At 36.1% G+C, this 24,203-nt stretch overlaps 1 protein-coding gene across 2 annotated transcripts in view; it reads right to left on the bottom strand.

Annotated features, from left to right (window-relative positions):
- Positions 1-24,203, bottom strand: part of NAV3 (neuron navigator 3) — an 872,565-nt gene that overhangs the window by 636,289 nt on the left and 212,073 nt on the right. For both annotated transcript variants that reach the window (XM_017976235.5, XM_078336921.1), the window contains exon 2: positions 1,293-1,700. In XM_017976235.5, the coding sequence (XP_017831724.1) occupies positions 1,293-1,364 (72 nt within the window). In that variant the 5' untranslated portion in view covers positions 1,365-1,700. The remainder of the gene's footprint in view (positions 1-1,292; positions 1,701-24,203) is intronic.

The following is a 24,203-nucleotide window of genomic DNA, read 5'->3' as shown; positions in this document are numbered from 1 at the left end:
AAAAAGCAGGCTGAACACACACCGACAAACTTATTTGTAACACAAGTATTTGTGTAGAAATTTATATCCACATTAAAGCAAAAACTGATTTCAGGCACCCTGAATTTTATAGTATTTAGTATTTTCTGATATTTACTTATACTGCACAACAAATGAAACAAACAGAGTAAACAATCCATGCATTTCTGCCTCTATTAATGATGGGAGGATTACTGTAGGCCCATGCTAGCTGCATTGACCATATCGGCAAAACAAAATTAATAAGCCATCGACTCAGCACAGCCTCTTCCAAACTTACCTTCACCACTGGAAAAGACCTAGCTAGTTGTTTTTCAGGAGATGAGAAGTGAATAGTAAACAATATTTCTAAGATAGATGTAAAAACAAAGCTTAATTATGGTCCTTGGATCCACATCTAACTAAAAATTTCCTTCCTTTTCCCTAATTTCTTGCCAGTGCTATAGCTACTGCATCTCCACACACCTATCCTGTATTAACAGAGTCCATAGAGCACTATAAAAGATAATACATTTCAGTATGAGTGGGGCTGTCTCTCCTGGGCACCATCTGTGACCCTTCTGATAAGCACTCTTTAGCTAATTCTCACTCCAATGCAGCAATTCAGCAGGTAGGAGTTTCTAAAAAGCTAGAAAAATGAAGTTGAAGTACATCCCTTAGTATTCAACCCCCACTTCTTACTAAAAAGCTCGCTACACCCTTTCCTTAAAAAAAGTTAGCGCAGTTCTTTCTTCCATCAATTCTTTTGACATCATGTAGAGTCAAACCAAAGCTCACAGTTGCCTCACAACTTTCTTTCCAGGCCAGCTGTATAATTCAGAAGGCCTAAGCTGATGTGTCCCAAGAATATGAAAATGGAGAATTTAAAGTGCCACATATGCTTTCTAATGGCTGTAAGGCAGGTGTTCTCTTTAAGGAGAATTCTAGCCTATTCCACTACTCCAGAGGTGCCCATGACTCATGCTCACCCGGGGTCTCAGAGAACTATTACTAAGAGGGTGAGTTCAACAGGTCACTAGTATGAAGTCAAGAGTGAGAGAACACAGTGGATTTCTTGCCAATCCACTGGATGGATAAATTCAGAGGACTTTGGAAACAAAATCACCAACTGGTAATGAAATCCAGACCCACAGAAACACATTACTATATAGCAGGGTTGATTTCCATGAAACAGTATGTTATTTTATCTCATAAGGCGCATTCATTTTCAATCTCAAAAAATCTCTTTAAGCATAAACAAAAAGCACTAAGCAAAGAGAAATGATTTCTTTTACCTTTTTCTGATCTTCTAGCTTGTGACTCACTGGATTCTTCCCATGTCTGTTCATTTCTGAAGATAATTCCATCACATTAGGTTCTTGCCCTTCAAAATGGAATCTCTTCAAAAAAGCCGCAAACTAATCCAAGATGCAATTACTAGGAACACACTGGCCGGCCGCATTCCCCATCACACACTGTCTCCGAACTTCATCGACTCCAAGGAATGGTTAAAAAATCCATTGATTGAATGGAAAAAATAAAGTTTGCAGTTTACTCCCAGGACCTTCCAAATCAGCATATCGTTTTTAAATGCTGACTCCTCAAAAGCAAAATAGTCATCCAGGAATTTTAACTTCAACTGCTATCTTTTTCTTTCTGCACGGTTTTCCATTTTAATAAAAAATGACAGATTTCCTGTAAACCTGCAATTTAAAAAAATAAGCACACGGTTAATTCTCTTTCACCATTTTTTGTTACAGTAAAATAAATTCTTATTTGAAATTTTCAATTAAAAAATATTTTAGGTATAAACAATAATTGACAAAAATAACAGTGAGAAACATTATTCTCCACTTTTATGGACTTTAATATAACAAGCAAAAAAGTAACAAAGAAGACACAACTACTCATTAAACCTGTATGTATGCTTCACTGTTCCACTCTTGAATTTCTGCATTTATAGAACCACAGAATTTTAGAAGAGAGACCAATATGGCCAGATATTGTGTTGTAGTTGGATACCTTTCATAGATTATTTAGACTTCAAAAAGGACCCATAAAATGGTTATTATCACTCTATTTTAAGATGGCATAATAAAGATTGAGAGGGTAAATACATTTTTATAAGTCTAGTACGTAACAGAACTAGAATTCGAATGCAGATTGCTTTGACATCAAAACCCATTATTTGTTCTAGTTGTACTCTTCTTGACTCATATTACATATTTTGTCCCACAAGGATAACATAAACAAATCTGTCAAGTGCCTTACTGGGTTGTAGATATACTATGCACAGTACTTTTTTTAAAAGGGATAATTTAAAGTGGCTTCCAAGGACATCTAGAAAATTGAATCAACTGAAAATAATCATAAACATATACATTCCTGGGGTACACTTTTATCTCTGCTAATTTAGAAGCTACAGAAAAGTGCTTGGACATCTGCATTCTTTTCATCTCTTTTTGATACTTGTGATATAGAAAAACCACTGTTGAAACCTCCCCTTAATGAAGGGCTTCCTAAACTTTTCTGCATATTAGAATGACACAGGAGGCTTCCAAAACTACTGGAAGCCCCAGACACTGTGCTTTGGCACCACTGACTCAATATATAAATTCCTTTAATTATAAAATAGACCAAATACTTCCTGAAGAAACCTATGGTCTCAGGAGGCAGCTCTTTTCATATTGAAGCAGTTTTGGTCTTTAGATATTTCCTGTTAATTTGGAGACAAAATCTGTTTTTCTACACTTTTGTCCATTTGTAATTATTCATAATCTTCATAGTCATCAATGTGTACAAAATATGTTTGATTTGTTTTAGATGACAGTTCTTCAAGTATCACCTTAGCCAGATTAACCATCCCTAGCACCTTCAAAAATTCCTTACCACCATGGTTATTTCCTTCAGAAAAGGTTGCACTTTGTACAAAGTCCATAAGCTGTGCTGTCCAGCACGGAGCACAGGGGTTGAACACAACTTGCTCCCCTTAAGAATTCACCTCCAGGTCCCTCAACACATTGCATGACAAGCATAAAAAAGCTGATGAACATACGTTAAGTTAACAGTAAATTAAATGATAATAAGCATGAAAAATCAGCTTCTAAATTTCCCTTTGCACCTCTTTATATATATATTTTTTCTTATCTGGCATTCTTTCACCAACCCTGGTTCTGTTTCAACACCTCTGCTCTGCCATGCAGATATTTTAGTTTGTACACTACTGTGAAAGGTTCCAGCACTGTAAACAACATGGACAATGGCTTTGGCATAAGAGAACACGATCAATTTGAGGAGCTGAAAGAAATCCAATGAGGAGCTGCCGCAAAATTTTAAGAAGCCATGCACTATAATAGGGTTTGTGATTTTAACAGTTCACCTGAACTGCCACACAGAAAATAGAAGGAAGCCAAACCTGTGGCAGAAAAACCTTGTAGGCTTTGTTAGAGCAATCCGAGAAATATACAATAGCATCCTGAACTAGCATAGAAGCCGATGAGATGGAAAAAATGATGAAACTGAATGATATATCATGTAAGAGGCAAAGGTGACAGAATTGGTAATTAACTGAACATGAGTATGAGTGTGTGGTTTAAGAATGCAGGAACACTACCTAATAAAGTAAATTCATGAGAGACACACTTTGACCAAGAGAAGGAGAAAGACATGATAAAACAAAAATTACTTGCTAAAATCCAGGAAATTATAAGCTTATCTCACTGATGTTCCTAGATGCAAAGATCCTAAGCAAATATTAGCAAACTGAATCCAGGAATGTATAAAATGAATCACAAATCAATTCCAAGTTGATACTATCACAAGAATAAAAAATTGGTTTAAGATTTAAAAATAAATCAGCGTAACTCACCACACTAACAAAAAAAGAAAAATTATATGTTCATCTCTATGGGTGTAGACACACAATCTGATAAATTAAACATTGACTCATGACCTAAAATTTATCTTGGCAAATAAGAAATAGAAGGGGACTTTCATAATCTTCCTTTATCTGATAAAGGAATCAGATCTGCTAATATCTACAGTAAACATCAAACATATTGGTGAAAAGTTAAAAACTTTTCAAATGATTAGGAACAACACACATGTGCCTACTATTATGACTTCTGTTCAGCACTGTACTTAGAGTATAGCCATGCAGTAAAACAAGAAAACACAAGATGAGGGAGGGAGAATAGGGAGGTGGGGAGAGCAAACAAGCAGTATAAACAGAAAGGAAGAAATAAAACTGTTATTTGAAAATGTTATGGTAATATGTACAGAAAATATTAAAGAATCAAGAGATAAATTACTAGGATCAATAAGTGAGTTAAGTAAGTTTCTAGATACAAAGTCAATATATAGGTATAGCCTGGGGAGAAATGCCAAATGTGGGTGAAGGGGAGAAAGGAAGCAAAACACACTGTGATGTGTGTACCTATGCAACTGTCTTGCATGTTCTGCACATGTACCCCAAAACCTAAAATGCAATAAAAAATTAAAATAAAATAAAAATAAATAAATAAATCTTTTATATTTCTTTATAATATCAACAATTATTTAGAAAATGAAACATTGAAAATATACTATTTACAATAGCATTAAAAATATCAAATGCACTGGAAGAAATCTCACAAGAGATGGTAAAAACTTTATGATAAGCAATAAAACAACATCAAAAGAAAATAGAGATTTAAATAGAGGGCTGTGCCATATTCAGATATTATAGATTCAACAATGTAGAAATAACTCATACCTAAAATACGTATTACATTCAATGCAATACCTATCAAAAACCTAGTTTCCTCTTTATCACTTGAGAAGATGCTTCTAAAAGGTATATGGAAATGCAAACAACCAAGAAAATCCAAGACACTGATGAAGAAGAACAAGTTGAAACTATTTGCTCTGCTGGATGTTAAGACATATTTTAAATCAACAGTAAATAAAATGATAATAACAAGGGTAGACAAATCAACCAGTGGAACATAGAAACCCCTGAACCTGACTTTAACAGATATGGCCATTTGATTTAGTATAAAGGTTGAATTGCAAAACCATGGAGAAAAACTCTTTTCAAAAAAGAATGCTGGGTCAGTTGGATAGCCATAGAGAAAAAAAGCTAAACCTGACTTCTACTCGTACTAACAATTTCAGCTGGACTGTTGATAAAAATGTGACAAAAAAATAAAGCTTCTGGGAGAATGCCTTACTTATTTGAGGGTAGGGGAAAATTTCTCAAGAGCTCAAACACACTGAACATGAAGAAAAAATAATTGCATTTATATAAAAAACTTAATCATAATACACCAATAAGAAAATATAAATTCAACTCATGGACTAGGAAAAGATACTTGTTATACATTGTTATACATATAATTACATGTAAAATCATCTAAAAGTCAATAATAAAAATACAAAAGATGAAAATAGATGCTTCCAAAAAATAATAATATACATGAAGAACAGATGAGTGGTTGCCATGGGTTAGGGATGAGAGTGAGATGTGTCCAAAAGAGGCAAGAAATAGGAGCCTTGTGGTAACAGAACAACATTGTATCTTGATTACAAGGGTGGTTACATGAATCTATGTATGTGATAAAGTTGCATAGACAATACACATACACACAAATCAGTGTTGATAAAGTGGTGAAATATGAATCTGCTCATTCTGTGGACTGTACCAATGCCAACTTCCTAGTTTTTATCTTATAGTATAGTTGTGCAAGATGTTAAAGTCATAGAAACCTAAGTAATGGGTACACAGGGCTTCCCTGTCCTTTTGTTGTTGTTGTTGTTGCTTATCTTGACACTTCCTGTCACTCCAAAATGATTTACAAGATTTAAACATGAAAAATTTTAAAACCCATGTACAAATGGGCCATAAATACATGTACCCTTGTTAGTAATATTCTTATTAGTAATCAGAACAATGCTAATCAAAACCACATAAGATATAACTTCTCATCTAAGTTAACCAAAAAAATGACACTATCAACGGTTAGCAAAGACATAAAACAGCAAGAACGCTGCTGGTCAAAATGTAAATTCATATAACTATTTTGGGAAAATATTTAGTATTACCTGCTAAGTTTAAAGATACACATACTTTATAACCCAGCAATAATACTCCTAGGTATGCACTCTTCAGAAATATATGCATATGTGCATCAAGAGACACATCAAGAAAGTACTTTCAACATAGCAAAATAGCTACAACAACAACAACAACCTGGAAACACAGTTCAGTAACATTAGAATAGACAAATAACTTACAATATACTCATGCAACAGGCAATGGTATATTAGTTAATATTAACAAACTGTGGATACTTTTATCATTATCTATGAATCTTGAAAACACTAAGATATTAAGGAAGCCAAAACCAAAGCCAAAAAATATATATATACTACATGATTCCATTTATATGGAGTTCCAAAAACTAGCAAAACTAACCTATGGTGTTAGAAGGCAGGATATTGGTTACGTTTGGTGAGTGGGAGGGAATGATGTTTTGACTGCAATTTAATTACAGTATTACCCATATTCTTTTTTTTTTTTTTGCTTTGGTGGGCAATACATTAATTAGCTTTATTAATTAGCTAATATTAATTAGCTTTGTAACAATTCACTGAGCTGTAAATTAAAATTCTGTGTGGTTTTCTCTATATAAATTATGCTTCATGATTAGAAAATAAGCTGAGAAAAAACTCAGATACATCTATGTCTTTAGTGTTCCCATAAATGATCATCTTTCCAATGAGCAACAACAACAAAAAAAGTTAGACTGATAAAACTTGTTTTTTATGAGTGTCATTCTTATTTTTTAAGTTCATGGACCAGCTGTTTTATTATGGCATAGAATTTTGCCTGAGCACAACGTCAAGCTTACCAATAGCTTGGTTTATCAAATGTCAGAAAATGTATTCATCTCCTAACTTTCAAAATATCTCCCCCTCTCTTTAGAGTAGTAAGGTATTACAGTCTATTAACCATATTTTCCCTACACTGTAACTATTTTATATTAGCATGAAATTATTTTTCCAAACACATTACTAATGCTCTAAATTTTTCAAATTATCTACCTTGCCTAAGACACAAAGCACTGTGCGCCTAATGCGTGTGCAGCACAGAACTGGCCCAAATCACCAGATTTAAAATACTCATCCCTGTCTTTATACAGCTTACAGTCCAGCAGGAAGGCAGACATAATGAAAACAAAGGAGCACCAGCATATTCTTTTCAACTGTGTCCAATATCAAAACCTTAGAATACCAATGAGTTTACACCAATGATAAAAGACAATTTCATGGGGACAGAATAAATTATGGACAATTATGCACATAAAACTTAATTTGAATATGATTTCATTTCATTTCCAATTAATGAAGAATTTAAGATGACTTATCCTTACTTTTGCAGAATAAATAATTTATGATAAAACTACAAAGCCGCTGGAATGTATATGATGATATTGAAAAGTTGTTCACTCATATGAAGGTAATTGTCAATATATAATATTAATTCTCTACCACTTTTATTTAATATAATAAAATGGTTGGGTTTGGTAGTGAAATCCAATGACATTATGTGTAACTATAAATAGTTTCATGTTTTTATAGCTTAAAAGAAGGTTTCCATACTGCTCAGACTCATCCAGGAGTCTCTTATCAGATAAAAGATAAATTTTTTCAATGAGATTTTGAAAGAATTTGTGAAGATTACTTTAGAGAGTAATTGGAGTATGTGCTACTCCCACCTCAGCCTCTGACAGAGATTTCACAGGGACCACTTAGAGAGACTGATGGGTATTTTCTGCCATTGAGGGGACACAGAAACCTAGTACCTGGGCAAGGTGAAGTGTCCTGTGGCCGCAGGGCAGTGACACACCTGAGAAGTAACTTGCAGCCTTCTCTGATCGTGAATCAAAAATGTGCAAATCTTAGGGACATGATAAAGAAGGTGTGGTAAAAATGTTGGCCTGAATTGATTTAGTAAAAGAGATCCTGCTCAAAAGGGTAATTAGCCAGGGAAACGGAACTTCTTAAGGAGGAGGCTGTGGGAACTACAGCTAGAAGAAGGAGCAGAGGAGACATCCAGAATATTTGGCTCAAAGAGGGGCTACCAACAAGGTCAAGGAAGGTGAGGTGAGGAAGGTCTACTAGTACAGTTTTCAAAATTCTCAGACAAATAACCAGGAAAGTCAGTTTTAAACATCCCCCTGGCCAATAGTCAATGAGCCATCTTACAACATTAAGACTCTTATCTCTCCTCTTTTCCTCACCTCCCCTGCAAACACCCTAATGAGTAGGGAAGGGGTGAAAGGAGAAAGTCCTTTCCAAATAGCAGAAGTGTGGTAGCAAAAGGGCATTAGTCTCTGGTCTTGGTTTGGGTAAAGAGGGAGAAGCTTTTGAATAAAGAGGTGTTTATAGATATCTTGGAAAAACTATTCCAATTCTGAATTACAACCTGTTTTGTGACCGACAGTGATCATAAATCTTACACTACGTCAAAGTGAACAAACACAATTATATGATCCAAATTTACATCCACAGAGCAGCAATGAATTCTGTGAAGAAGTTTAAAGAAACCGGAAGGAAGAAGCTTGGGATAGAGATTTATATTTGTGAGTCATCAGTCTCAAAAGGAGATCATGCACAGAAGTTACATGGAGTACTAAAGGCAGGCCTTTTGGAAAGACACAAATTGTCTTAGGTACTATTTTCAAAATTAGTTCTTAATCCTATCAATTTAGCAAACTTAATCATGCCACTTAATTAAAAGTCATCAATGGTTCTCTAATACTTGGAGCCCAAAAGAAAAGAAAAATCAAAATTTCCTAGCCTGCTATTCAACCAACACTCTATCCATTCTCTATTTTTTAACTTCCCAGCTCCTATTTGATTATAGCTATACAAAACAACTTATAATTCCTAAATATAACTTGTGATTTCCCACCTTGGACATTTATAGATCCACGTATGTCACACGATCCACTTGGAAAGTTCCTACGTCATGCTTAAAAAGTCTCCTCAACTCCATTTTCTCTCTAAAGGCTTCACGTTGTATCCCCACCCCACTCTCAACCAGACAAGTTAGTCCCTTTCTTCCCCATGTTCTACAAGCGCATGCGCGCACGCACACACACACACACACACACACACACGCGCACACACACACCAATCATTGCCTATAAGGCTGAAAAGGTTGTGCCAAAATTGTCTCAAATTACCAAAAATACATTTATAATTTAGAAAGGCCATAGGCCCCTTCTGAACGATAGTACATGCATACAACAAAGTACAAAACTCTTTAGTACACAGCCTATGACATACTCATCTACTGAGTTAACCACCACCCATATTTTGATATAGAACATTTACCAAATTCCAGAAGACTCCCTTATTTACCGTCTCAATAATAGCCCTAAATGTATCCACTACTCTGAGTTTCAGCTGCATATTTTCCCTGTTCCTGAAACTTCAATATAACAAATCCTACAGTACTTATAGTATGTCCTCATTTGTTTATTCTCTTTTCTCAGCACTAAATCTGGAAGACGTGTCTGTATTGTTACAAGTAGCAGTAGCGCATTGTTTTTTATTCCTTTATTGAGGGGAAAAATTGTATTTATACGTCCCAATTCATGTAACTGACCAAAATAATACTCAAACAGTGGAATTTTTAATCATCCTGAATTCTATATCCTAATTCAGGCTTTCTGGACTCTTCATGTTTACACATGAATAAAATAAAGAAGTTCATTTTACTTCACCTATTTCTCCCAGGCTCTGTGACCTCTATTCAAGTCCAGAGAATATAACAAATTAACAGTTCCTGTGACCAGACAGTTAACAGAGTGACAAATTGCAAATCCAGAAACTATTTAAAAATTAACTGAAAATTTATTTAGGAATTTTAACTATTAGTCAGAGGTGATATGGTCATTATTTACTCTTTAAGTTCTCATGCTGAGTTGTTGCTTCATCTTTATGTGGCTAAATCAGCATGTCTAAAGTGCAAAGGAAAGGATGCAAGCCCAAATGGGAAGGGTTAAGAAGCTGGTGGAAGAATAAAGGCCTTGGCTCAGAAGTTCCACTTGCCTCTCACCACGCCCCAGATCCAAGACTCATTGTTACAAGTAACAAAGTGCTCTACCCACAGTAAAAATATTAGAAAGCTAATGAAATAATATGACTGTTCAAAAATATATATATTTTTTAAATTATTTTTAAATATTGTAAAGGGATCATTTTAAAAGGTTATTTGAACATCAACATCTATTTATGATTTAAATATTTTAAAAAACAAAAAAAGAAACAGGAATAAAGTCAAATAGCTATAGCAGAAAATATTATACTTAATAATGAACTATAAAAGAACATGTAGAGTATACCATTTATATAAAGTTTAAAAACATATAAATCATTACTAAACAATTTATTGAATACATGCAAATGTAGTAAAAGTATAAAAACATGTATGCAATGATAAATTTTTTAAAAGTCGAGAATAAGTAAAGATACTTACCACTACCATTTAAATAAAACATTATATTATAGGTTCTTATCACCATGTCAAGACAAAAAGAAATCAATACAAAATATGAGAATAAAAAAGGTAGAAAAAATACATATTTATTATTGACTACAGACAACCCAGGAATATTTATAAACAGATTGTTTAGAATAATCAAGGTTATCTTTTATAATACACCAGCAAAGTATACATTTGTATCAGTGATGATAAGAACAATAAAATAACATGCAATTTTAAAACAAATTCTACTAGTAAGGAAAACAAAAATTATAATGTCTTTAGAGATAAGACTAGAACAATATATGACCTTTACAAGAAACATCTTTTTATTTGCATTGAAAGATATGAACAGTATTAATATAAATCGAGAGATATAACATGTTTATGAATAGGAGGATTCAATATTATGAAGGTGCCAGTTGTCTTGCATAATTCCCTAAGTACAATTCCAATCCAAATCTCCACATGTAACTTTTTAATGTAACTTAAAAATCTCATTATAAAATTGATATGTAGGAGCAAAGGAATAAGAATAGGCAAGACCATTTGGAAATATGCATGCTTTCGAGATTTTCAAGATATCAAGATTTATAAAAAATAATGATATTTAAGACTGTGGAGGATTGGCCAAAGGGAAAGGCAAATAAATTATTACATTAGACTATATTGCTCAGAAACAGAAACACAACTACACAGAGATTATTAATATGCAGTCTCCAATGAGGAAAAAAATTGAAAATGAAAAGGACTATCCTGAGACAATTGGTGAGACTAATAAAAAATAATTCTTAAATGAGATGAAAAAATACAAACCCTAATTAAAAGGACTGATTGACTATATCTGTGTGTACAACTGACTATATCCATATGTACAACAAAGTGTCAGCATATAAAAGAGAAAACCCAGAGACTAGAAAGATATATTTATAGTATATGTATCACAGGATCCTCAAGGTGTCACTTTTCCAGGTGGAAACCTCTGTGGCTGGTTGCTCCTTTCCCTGAGTTTTGCTTGGGCCAATGGGCTTGTTCTGCCCACTAGGCCCAGCAGGCTGGGCTTGGCTCATGCTACCGGCCGGATCCGACCCCAGACAAGGGCTAGCCAGAATTGCAGCAGTGAGGGGTAGGTGAGCAAGCACAAGGTCTGGCCATAACACACACAGCCAGGATTGCTGGCTGTGGCAGGGCAGGCAGCTCCAAGTACCCACACAAATGCTGTCTCCATGTGAGGATGCAGCTGGACCAGCCATTCTGAAAGCAGCTTCCACTGGGGCACCAGGGAACACAGTAGTACCTGGAAGCTTGGACATGCCAGGAATGGCAGAACCCCAAAGAGGGTTTCACAGCCCCAGCCTGAGGAGCCTCTAGTTCTAGGCTCCCCAAAGGGCTACAGCTCTTCTCTCCTCCTCACCTGCAGCATGGTGAGCAGGGGGTCATGTTTCAACCCTGTTTGTGTCAGCTCTTTCCGCCCTGCCATTTGGCAGGTCCCAAGTTCTTGTCCCATGTCAAGGAAGAAGGAAGCATGCAGACAACTGAAGCAAGCTAGAGAGGAACTTCATTGAGAGAGAGAAGAGCTCTCAGGATACCCGAAGTGGGAAGCACCTTTCTGCAGGCAGGTCATCCAGACCAGTGTCCAGTTCTCAGCAGAGAGGAGATCCAGAGTAAGTAGCTGCTTTCCACAGGCAGGTTATCCAGGCAAGCTAAGAAAATATGAAGTGGGTAGCACTTTCCCACAACTGGTAGTCCCAGTGTCTTTGTGAGTCTGGCTGAGTCCGGGGATTTCTGTGAGCTTCAGAAGGGAGGAAGTGCATGCTGATTGGTCGATGAGTGGCCATGGGTGGGCCCTGAAAAGCACTGTAAGTTCTCACTCAGATTCCAACTTGCACTGATGACAGCCTGGGCCTCATGCTTCAGGTCATCCCTGGCTTGAAGATGGGGCTTCACCTGCCCCTTTCTGCCCAGGAGCCTGTATGCCTCCTGCTACTATCAGTCATGTCATCCACAGCACCCAAGCTGTTCAAGCAGAGGGCATGTCAAGCTTCCCTGTGACGCCTCCCATGCTTCTCAGCACCCAAAGTCAGGAGGGGGCTGAGGAGGCAGGAGGCTGGTGTGTCAGCACCATTGTAAGCATACACACACCCAGTTGAGTTGTGACAGTGTCTGGGCTCAACCTCAACTTTGTTCTAAAATCAGAGTAGGTGCCATGAGTGAGGAGAGGCCAGGCCACGGGAGCAGACACTTCCTGTGTGAGTAGTGGGGCTCCCCATCCCAAGATTGCAGGGATGTCTGAGTCTGGAACTGCAGTTGGGCAGCCGCACCTGTGCTTGGCAAGCACAGAGATCCTGTCTCACTAACTTAGAAGGGGGCAGGTTTCCCCTCTCCCCACCCTGACTCCACAGAGCACGCAGCCTCAGAGGCATCTTCCCCACTGCAGCCTGAGTTCTTCACAGTGGCCATTGCAGACGGGCTGCCACTGCCATTATATATACCTTTATAAGTACTAAAAATAGAATTTTTACAAAGAAACTAAAAACAAAGACAAGTGGCCCAGTAGAAAAAGAAGCAGAATATATATACATATATGATGAGGCAATTCATGCAAGAACAAACATGGATGGTGATATGGTTTGGCTTTGTGTCCCCACCCACATTTCATCTCCTGTCCAACCTGTCAGATGAGGGGCCTGGTTGAAGGCGACTGGATCATGGGGGCAGATTTTTTCCTTGCTGTTCTCCTGATACTGGATGAGTTCTCACAAGACCTGGTGGTTTACAAGCATGTGGCACTTCTCTGCTTCCTGCTCCACAAGGTGAAAATGCACTTGCCTCCCCTTCACCTTCCTCCATTATTGTAAGTTTCCTAAGGCCTCCCAGCCATGCTTCCTGTTAAGCCTGCAGAATTGTGAGTCAATTAAACCTCTTTTCTTCAAAATTTATGCAGTCTCAGGTAGTTCTTTGTAACAGTGTGAGAACAGATTAATACAGATGGCCAATAAGTACATGAAAAGTAGTAATTGACAAATTATACATTTTTTAAAATAAAAGATACTAGCAGAGTCCCATCTTAAAGAATATATTAAAAGTTTAAATGTTACCAATATCAACTGTTGGTAAACATGGGCTAATACTAAAACTTCCAAAAACTGCCGGCGAGTATGTAACCAGTGCAAATACTTTGAATGAGTTATATGGAAAAATCCAGTAAAATTTAATGTCAACAGACCTTATTATGTATCCACTGAACTTCTTGGGAGAAATATGTACACTAAAAGACATGATTGAGAACGTTCATTGTAGCCTCTTTGGCACTGGTAAAATATTTGAAATATTCATCACCAGGTATCTAGAGCAGTAAATTATGACATGTACCTGTATAATGGCATGTTTTATAATATTTAAAATTTATGTATTAAACTTCAACCTAGCCACACAAATCTTCATATAATTATGAATCAAATAAGTTGCACACGAATAGAGAATGATGTCATTTATAAATTTAGAAACATGGAAAACAGTAATAAATACCATTTTGAAAAAATACAGATATGGCAAAAGCATAAAAAATGTGTTAGAAATAATAAATCCTAAATCAGGATTGCAGTTGTTTTCTGGAATTAGTACATGGAAATAAAAAAAAAGAATTACAACAGGAACAGTTAGTAATTCCAGTATTCCAGTTAGTAATAGCACTATTTTATATCTTTTAAAAAATTCTGAGGCAAAATGTTAAAATATGGCAAAGCTAGATGTTGAGTACATGAAAGTTAATCATTATTAAGACTCATTTTTTCTTAACACCTAAGATAGTTCCCAATAAGAAATGTTTTAAAAAAGTTACAGAATGTAAAACTATTTTTAATAGATAAATCAACCAACCTCCCAACCAACCATTACACTATAGCATGTGATTTTCCACAGGGATAAGTTCGTCTCATGTTGCATTTGGCAATGTGCTGGAGGACTCTCTTTTTCATTGTACTGGAGAGTATTGCTGGCGTTTATTAAGGGAGGGAGATGATCAAGGCCCTGCAATGCATTGGTACAATCCAGGATCAATAAAAATTGCCTACAGATCTCCCAATGACAGACACAGCCACCATACCAGTCTGCCTCAGAACATACTTGACTTGACCCCAATCTTAGCTCCTGTCCCTCACCATGAGAAGATGGCTTCTTTTTTGGGATCCCCTCCTTAATAATATTATTTTTTTTTATTTTTTATTGCATTTTAGGTTTTGGGGTACATGTGCAGAACATGCAAGACAGTTGTGTAGGTACACACATGGCAGTGTGTTTTGCTTCCTTTCTCCCCTTCACCCACATTTGGCATTTCTCCCCAGGCTATCCCTCCCTACCTCCCCCTCCCACTGGCCCTCCCCTTTTCCCCCCAATAGACCCCAGTGTTTAGTACTCCCCTCCCTGTGTCCACGTGTTCTCATTTTTCATCACCTGCCTATGAGTGAAAATATGCGGTGTTTCATTTTCTGTTCTTGTGTCAGTTTGCTGAGAATGATGTTCTCCAGATTCATCCATGTCCCTACAAACGACACGAAGTCATCTTTTCTGATTGCTGCATAATATTCCATGGTGTATATGTGCCACATTTTTCCAATCCAGTCTATCATCAATGGGCATTTGGGTTGGTTCCAGGTCTTTGCTATTGTAAACAGTGCTGCAATGAACATTCGTGGGCATGTGTCCTTATAGTAGAACGATTTATAGTCCTTTGGATATATACCCAGTAATGGGATTGCTGGGTCAAATGGAATTTCTATTTCTAAGGCCTTGAGGAATCACCACACTGTCTTCCACAATGGCTGAACTAATTTACACTCCCACCAACAGTGTAAAAGTGTTCCTTTTTCTCCACATCCTCTCCAGCATTATTTTCCCCAGAGCCTTCTATGTGTCAGAGGCTGTTCTAGGATCAGAAAGGGAAAGATGCGTAAGGCTGTGCCCCAGTACATACCCCATAAGCTGAATTCCTAGCTCAGACTCTTAGCCAAAGAGTTAATCCTAGGAAATCTTTATTGCCACCTGATTCAGATGCAACTAAAACAAAATCATAGTGCCATTGGTTGCCCTATAAATGCCCCCACACACACAAATTTGTTCTCTTTTTGGTGTCATGAGGAATTCAGCAACCAAAAAGTCAACACTAATGCAATACAATTTTGTGGGTGAGTTTGCAGAAAACTGTAACAATAATATAAGACAAAACAAGTTTTTCTCTTGTATACTAAGTATTCATACAAGGTAATTTTTTAAAATGCATTGCACCATGCTTTATAAACTAAGTTCTTGTAAAATTCCCTATTTCCCACTTGTGATACACAGGAGAAATAAAAACAGCAGGGGAAAACATTATGTTCCTTGCAACATGGCTACTCTGCTTCATTTCTGTAGCCTGCAAATGGTAGGCTATTTGGTTTTATCAGATAAATTGGCTCTGCATCCCACATTTAAAAGAACATACATTGGTTTTCAGCAGGAAGTTTGGACTTGATTAGTTCAAGATAAAAGGACGCAAGGAAGGTTGAATATCATTTTGAGACAATAATTTTATGTGTAATGGAGATTGAACAGTATAATACATCTATATTCTTAGGTACTAATGATAAGTAGAAAAAAGCTCACATCTTTCAGCTAAATTTGTTTATTGTCTGAAAAGTCAATGTAGTAATTCAAGGCCAAGTGACAGGAAATTACAGTTTCCTGGCTGACATCAGTTCGATCTTCAGTAATAGTTCTTAAATGGAGTTTCTATGCTCAGAAGAGAGGGAAACACACACACACACACACACACACACACACACACACACACAATATTCCCAATAACTCAGGTTACAACCTAGATGAAATGGCACACATTATGTAGATAAATAGTATGATATATGCTTACAAACATGCATTGCCTTATTATGAAATTTTAATCAAACCTATTATTTGATCAGGTTCTTACATTTCGCCTTATATATGAACTTAGTTATTTAGAGAATACAGGTTACCATAAGGAAGATTTGAAACACATGGCTGTTTATTACTGCAACAGCAAATAGACAATCATTTTACTAAGTAGTCACAAAAGTAAATACACTAAGTAAAGTTTTAAAAAATTAAATTAAAAACAAAAATTGATTTCCAGTCTCCTTGCTCAAGTGTTATCAATAATACATAGTTCTCTCTTGGGGAAGGGAGCCTTTCTCACCTTTTCTTCCCATGCTTATGATCTCACTCTATATCATCTGTTTAAACTCTCCTGATAGCAGAGACTACTAATTTTCACCCAGTATCCATTCTCCATTTATCCTCAAGGTTTCAGCTGCACATAGGACCTCAAAATGGGAGACTATATTCCCCAGTTTCCCTCTTTGCAAGATCTGACCATTTGATGATGCTGTTGCCAATAGACAATCAGATGACATAATTTCAAAAGGCAATCACAATGCTCTCTCTTTCCCCCAGACACATGGCTGTTCCTTATTGCAATAGCAACAAAACAGATAATCAGACCAGGTTAGGTAACATTATTGAAGCACACCTAATAATACTAAAAAAAAGAATGGATGACATATCAAAAGAAACAATTTGGACTTCATAAATTTTGAGTTAGAAGTTTTAAAAACTTCTATGTGTGACTCAACATGGATTCAATTGAATTTATCCATTTTCCAATAAAAGGGTTATATAATTTTTAAGAACCCTTACAGATTTAATATATAAATCTGTAATGTAATAAGATTTTATACACTGCTTCCCAATTTCTGCCACTTTCTTAGCTGAAGCCTTTCATTATTTTGATTAGTGCACTGCAACCAACAGATACTCTGAGGAGAAAGACATCCTCCTTGTTAAGAGATGTTCTCATCCTTCCATGATTTCAGATAATCATAAGCCATGATTTGCTACCATTTATAACCCAGTGGTCTACATTTTACTTCCTATAATATCCAACCTTTGGACACTAGTCCAACACCAATAAAGAAGCAAATGCTTTTTATCCAATATAAAAAATTCCGAATTAGGTAGAGAATAAGAAGCCTAGCCAGAATATAAAACCGTAGAAATTTTCTACTAGAGAAACCAATGGTAGAGTAATTCCTCTATGTAATACGATTTGTAAAAAGATGGGGAGGGGAGAAGGCCTTTAGAAAACAGTGAATAGTATTTTATGTCCCATACAAATCCTGTCTTGTGTATCCTTTTGTTCTTGATACAGTGGAGTAGCTTTATACTTTACTATTCACAGTCTTAGAAGAGACTATGCTGCATATTCTGCACATCAATTTTTCCTCCTGTGAATATGGAGAGACCACATTTTAGCAAATGGTAAATGATATTACTCAGGTCCAATGAGTATAAGAACCAGAAGGCTCAGCTCATCCAATGTATTTTTGGGGTTAGTGTACCTGATACCTCTGACAGACACCAATGGTTTTTCATGAATATACATCATCCATCACCCCCTTCTTCCTTTAGTTGTGGATATCCCAAATTAAAAAGAAAAAGAACTGCCTAGAGACTCTTCCCAGTCTCCCTTACAACCAAGAATGACCATATGACATCTTTTTCATTAATGTGATATAGGCAGAATTGATTCATTCCCCTGTTTATAAAGGAAATGGATATATGATCACCTGGCCTTTCCCTTCCCACTAACTAGAGTATAAATGCTACAGGAGGAGCCAGAGCAGCCATCGTGAACCATGACATGAAAACTGCATGTTAAGAAGGACATACCAATGAGAGTGAGTGAGTCCAAGTCTCTGGGTGGCTATATGAGTAGTAATACACTACCAGCCCTAGACAGTCTTTGGACTACAACATAAGAATGAAACACACAACCAAAACACTTCTCTGTTTGGGAGGTGGGCAAGATTACTTGTAACAGCAACTTGGACTGCACGTTAACTGATACTCATCCTTACTCCATGTGACATCACTCTAAGAGTACTCCAGTGACTGACCTGTCCTATTTTGGATTGGGGGTTCATTCTACTCCCACTATACCCCACTTCCAGGAAGTTCAACCACATTTCTCATTCCTAGTTTTTCTGGAATAAACCTGTTTCCATGCTTCTGTTTAGAATCCTGATTTGGTCTTATATTCTGTCTCACCATCCACCCTCAATCCCCCCAGATCATGAGGGCTAGATGTGTACTTGAACTACTCAGCAATGTCCCAGCTTGAATATGGCTGTGACGCTCTCACAGTCTTCCTCAAAACAAGAAGTTTCCATCATTTTTCTAAGCCTTAGGATCTCACATTTTCCCTACTCCTTCTTTCACTGAACCTCTTTCCCTAGAGCATATATGAATATATTACAACCACAAAAGACAATTGCTACATTAAGAGAAGTAAGGTAGACTCTTGGCAATTTCATTTTCATGTTTGTAGTTTCAGCATTTGATATCAGCTCTTTGCAGTAACTTTAAGTGGTCACGGCCTTTAATGATCTATAGTTTTGCATTGGCTTTGCTAGTCATTCTCATCATGGTATTGCACTTTCTAGTACAGAGGAGAAAGAAAGAGGTAGAGGGGAAGGAGATGGAGGAAATGCAAGATGGCCAGAAAGAGGAGAGAGAGAAAGAAAAGTGAAAAGAGAAAACAGACCAAAGATCTGGAAAGATCAGGGAAGAGACACTGATGGGGTGGAAGAGAGAGGGTAGACAAGAGGAAGAGAGTTGAGAATACTCAGTCAAGGCTCTTCATAGATTTAAACCCTACAAAACAAATGTAACTAAAATATGTGTTAAGAGGGCAGACAAATAGTTAAATGGATCTGCCCTTCTGTTGCCACAGCCATAGAGGGGAATAACTAAAATAACCCACAAATTCCTATATTTTTAAGGAAACTGAAGGCAATTTTAAGAAACAAATGGTATGCCTTTTGCACCCCAGAAAAAATCTCTTACCAGTACCTGGTCTGAGCAAGTGAAAAAGAAATGATTCCTCAGTAAGTGAGAATGCTCCACTTTCTGTGAAAGCAACAAAATATGTTATTGACCCAAAGATTGGAAAATAAAACCATTTTCTTGGCCATGTTGGAGGAGTTGAAAGATTTATTCCTTTATCATTCTGGTTTCCAGACTAATTTTTAATGCTAGAAAGTAATGTGTTTCTCCTTGTAAAGAAAAATCAAATTCAGAAAGGAGAAATCTTTGTAAAGGAACTGTTTGAGAAGTCTAACCTATGGAAATGAAGTACAGAATCCTGCAAAGGTGTTTTAGAATCTGACTTTAATTAAAAATCCACTCCTTCAAAGTAATAAGAACTCCTATTTTCCAGTGATAATTTCAAGCAAACATTTAAGAAGGTACCAACTTAATGTTAAGAGTAGTCTAGGTCCGTTGACCTAATAGGAGTTGGCTAATGAGTGTTTTACTTTCATTTGGAAATATTTTTAACATTATTAATAGTTTAGAAATGAGTCCAGTAATCAGCAAAAATTTTCAGCAGAAATTGAAATAAATAGCAAATAAAAATTTAAAGCATGTGATGGTTTACTAATTTACTAATTTCTTACAGAGTTTAAGTTGGTGAATTAAAATATAGTTAGACAAAACACTGATAACATCAAACACTTGGAGGAAACATTAAGATTTTTAATAAATGTTGAGACATATCCTTATACTGGAAAAATATTTCTCAAATTACAGCAAAAGTCAGTATGGAATATGACACAATATAAAAATACTAAAAGCTAACACCACTTAGTTGTAGACAACCAAGTACAAGTTTTAAAGTAGATGGTAATGAAAAAATTATTAGTCAAACACTTTGTTTGCCCTATGATATCATCTATCCAAATAAAACCAAACTGGCAACTAACCTGAGAATAAAATTCATGATAAACCTAAATTTTGAAATGGCAGGCTTTCTTAAGAGCAGGTGAGACTTTAAAATATTCTATTGCTTAAAATATTATATGTTCCTGCCCCTATAGCAGTGAACCAACATAGGTCACCAAGTTTAAGAACATGCACAAATATGTTTTTTCCAAACTTCTACAACAGAACTCACTGACACTTTGGCAGGATAAAATATTTTTGCTTAGTATCATAATTCCCTTCTTTTGTGTATCTTGTTCAAAACTGCTTTATGGTGCTGTATCAAATTTTATTATTATCACAGAGTAGGAAAAATAAAAGAACACTCAAATGTTAACAGGGAATAAATGTTTAAAATAAATGGGCATTAAAAGAATGCAGAGTTATGTGTTAAGGTATACTCTGAGTGTTGAGAACTTTGTATCTCTCTATTGCCCTGGAAAAATTAATCAAGAATGATTATGCAAAGGAAGTCAATTCTGAGGAAAATGGGTTATACTGAGAAAAATACTACCTATGCAACAATCTTGCATGTTCTTCACATGTACCCCCAAACCTAAAATGCAATAAAATATATATTATAAATAAATAAATAAAAGTTAAAATTAAAAAATACTTTAAAATTATACAGCCAATTGATTCATAAATCCAGATGTATGGCCAAGTGCCATGGCTCATGCCTGTAATCCCTGCACTTTTGGAGGCTGAGGCGGGCATATCACAAGGTCGAGAGATTGAGAGACTGAGACCATCCTGGCCAACATGTTGATACCCCATCTATACTAAAAATACAAAATTTAGGTGGGCATGATGGCGTGCACCTGCAGCTCCACTTACTTGGGAGGCTTAGGCAGGAGAACAGATTAAACCTGGGAGGCGGAGGTTGCAGTGAGCTGAGATCGTGCCACTGTACTCCAACCTGGTGTCAGAGTGAGACTCCGTCTCAAAAAAACAAAACAAAAAAGCTACATGTATTTCTCATAATCACTATAACTGTTGTTTTCCATGCTTAAACCTGTACCTTCCTCTAGTTTTCTGAAAGTTAGTGTATAAGTGAAAAGAGCCAACTGACCAAGAATGCTTCTCACAAACTTATAGGAAATAAACTCATTCTTACAAAGTTAGAATCATGTGAATTTCTGTCAAGGACCTAAGTTAAATGAACTTTAGATATTAATAATTAAATGTCTGTATAGGAATTATCTTTTAGAAAGTTTATTGGCACCTGGAAGATCCCTTGAGCCATGTCACCAAAGGATCTGTCCTGAAAGTTTTATTTTTAGAAAAAACTATTTTGTTATCAGCCTGGGAAATGGAAAGAAACATGCGCATATGAAATTGACATATGCTTCAGCTTGGGGTGGTGACAGTACATGGAAGAGGCTAGGGAAAAGAGAAGCAGAAGACAGTCCAGTTCTTTAATTCCTCATCCTCTGAATAAAACCACTCTGAAGTTCTGCTCAGTTTTCTCTCCATTTCTATTCTCAAAGGAAGAGAGAATAAATAGTACAAAGTAAGTATGAGAATGAGATAGCTTCTTCTGTCTTTTCTAGTTTTCCCCACATCTCCTTCTATAGAAGATATTTGAGCTGTGTCTAAACAGCACAAAAAACAAGTGTATTCTAAATTTTTGTCATAGTTTAGTACCAGTATACAGAGCAGTTGTGTTTTGAAACCCAATAATTGAGTACACAGTAGCTTTACTTACTCACCAAACCTAAACATCCAATAAAGAGTCAATAAACTCCAATAGATGGTCCATACATGAACCTATCCAGGGCATTTTAGAAGAGTAACGTAGGTCTCTATTTAACAACTGTGGAGTAGCATGACTGTGTTTAAATTAAAATTGTGGATAGGTGTAAGTGTATTTTTCTGCATATGTATATGCAGAGAAGAATTAGTTGTCTCTGAGAAGTGTTTTTTTTTTTTCCTTTTCTAATGGAAAATTTCAAAAGCATATAGAAGTAAAGAGAACACCATAATGAACTTCTGTTCTTCACCTAGTTTCAATCCTTATCACGGTCAATATAGTTTCATCTAGACCCCACCTCCTCTCCCACTGGAAACTATTTTAAATCAAAGCCTATCATATCTCATTAGAAATGTTTATTAATTTTTTATTTGACATATTTTCCAATGTTTTCCATATAAATACTTACTTTACATTAGGAAAAATATGAATGTTATCAAAAAATTATAAAATCTGAGGCAGGACCAGGAGACTATTAAAGGCTAAATAGAAATTATAAATTAATAAAGAATATGGTTCATTTTATTAACTTGATATTGGAGACGTTTTATTAAAATTTCCTATTTTGAGTATCTTTTTAAGTCTTAATGTGTTCACAACTTGAAAAGATGTGTAGCGCTTTGAATTGTTGCTAAACAACCTATGAAATACAGATAAATATTCATAGCAAGCATACTGACATTTTCCTTTATACACGACATATTTTCCTTCTCTCCTCTCTGCTTTACGTTAGCAGTGCCTGTGTGTTTTAGGATCTGTTTATACCTCCTTTGTGCAATCCAGAAAAAGAAATTCAAATGTTGAAGCAGTCATGATCTAAGGTATTCGTATGTTTAAAACCTACTGAGAATTATCTGCAATTCACTATGTAGTTTCAAAATATGTGTTGTGTTCAAAAGTGCTGTTTCGGGGTTGAAATAATTTTTTTTCTAAAGATATAATACCATGCCCCTTTAAGCCTCATGTTAATTTTGAGACATGAAATACAGAGTACAATGAGCTTTTATCTAAAGCTAGTGCCTGAATCCAACATTGGCTACTTGTTAGGAAACAAAGGGTAATCTGTGATAAGCAGGCTATCAGAGAGGCCCCTCATTACAAATGTGTCATTAAAAGAATGTACGTTCACTTTCATTTGTATATCATTCACTTACATTCACACATACTCAATCACATTCTTCTGGCTTGGGCCAGTGTGTGTTAGGGATCAAGTACAGAGTATAGTAAATGGTGTTCTTGGTAAGGAAAGACCAAGCGTGATACAAAGAATATAAATGAATATACTCACTCCAAAATGTTGTTAGCTGACAGCAAAAATCTAACTTCTAGTTTGATGCAGTCACTGTAATGCCACTCAAATCCTCTTCTCCATAATCAACACTCTTTACCTGAAGGCAGGCTTTATATGGGGGACTGTGACTGTGAGAGCCAACAGGAGAAAGTAGTGACACTTCTCATTTCAGTTTATTTCCACCTAGGACATTCCACTATAGAGGAGAGCAGTTTCACAGAGGAATGTGCTTCAGGAAATAAGCAAACATGCTCCCTGATTTAATCATGAGTTTAATTAAATGCCCACAGAAACCTTATTATGTACCATTTTTAAATTGTACACACTGCCTTATTAGGCCCACTAGAACAATCTAAAAGTGATGTTGCTGGTATTTCTAATTAAAATCAAAAGAACCACTGATGAAAGCTATAAATAAACCCTCTCTGGAAAGATTTTTTTCTTGTCATTTGTCTTCCTGATTATGAAAATAAGGACTGTGTCACAACCATACTCCCTGCTGAATGGTCCATGAACTGAGTATCTAACTTGCAATGTTGCTATTGTATTTGGCTGTTGTCAGCCTCACTGGCCTGATTACTGATCATCACTCACAGGTGGATTTGATCAATTAGTTACCAAGCACACAAAAAAGGCAGAAGTCAGACACCATCATCAACTGGGGACAAAATGAGCCACACATGTCCACAACATGGCAGCAGGGTAACAAGCCTTCAGCCGGTAACCACAAACCATTGTTGATATTACAACTTGAATTCACATCACATAAAGCTATTAGGAAGACCAATCCTTAC

This window comes from Callithrix jacchus, chromosome 9 (genome assembly GCF_049354715.1).
Source record: "Callithrix jacchus isolate 240 chromosome 9, calJac240_pri, whole genome shotgun sequence".
Taxonomy (NCBI): Eukaryota; Metazoa; Chordata; class Mammalia; order Primates; family Cebidae; genus Callithrix; species Callithrix jacchus.
The sequence above is the reverse complement of the archived record's forward strand: the minus strand, read 5'-3'. Positions and strand labels throughout refer to the sequence as shown.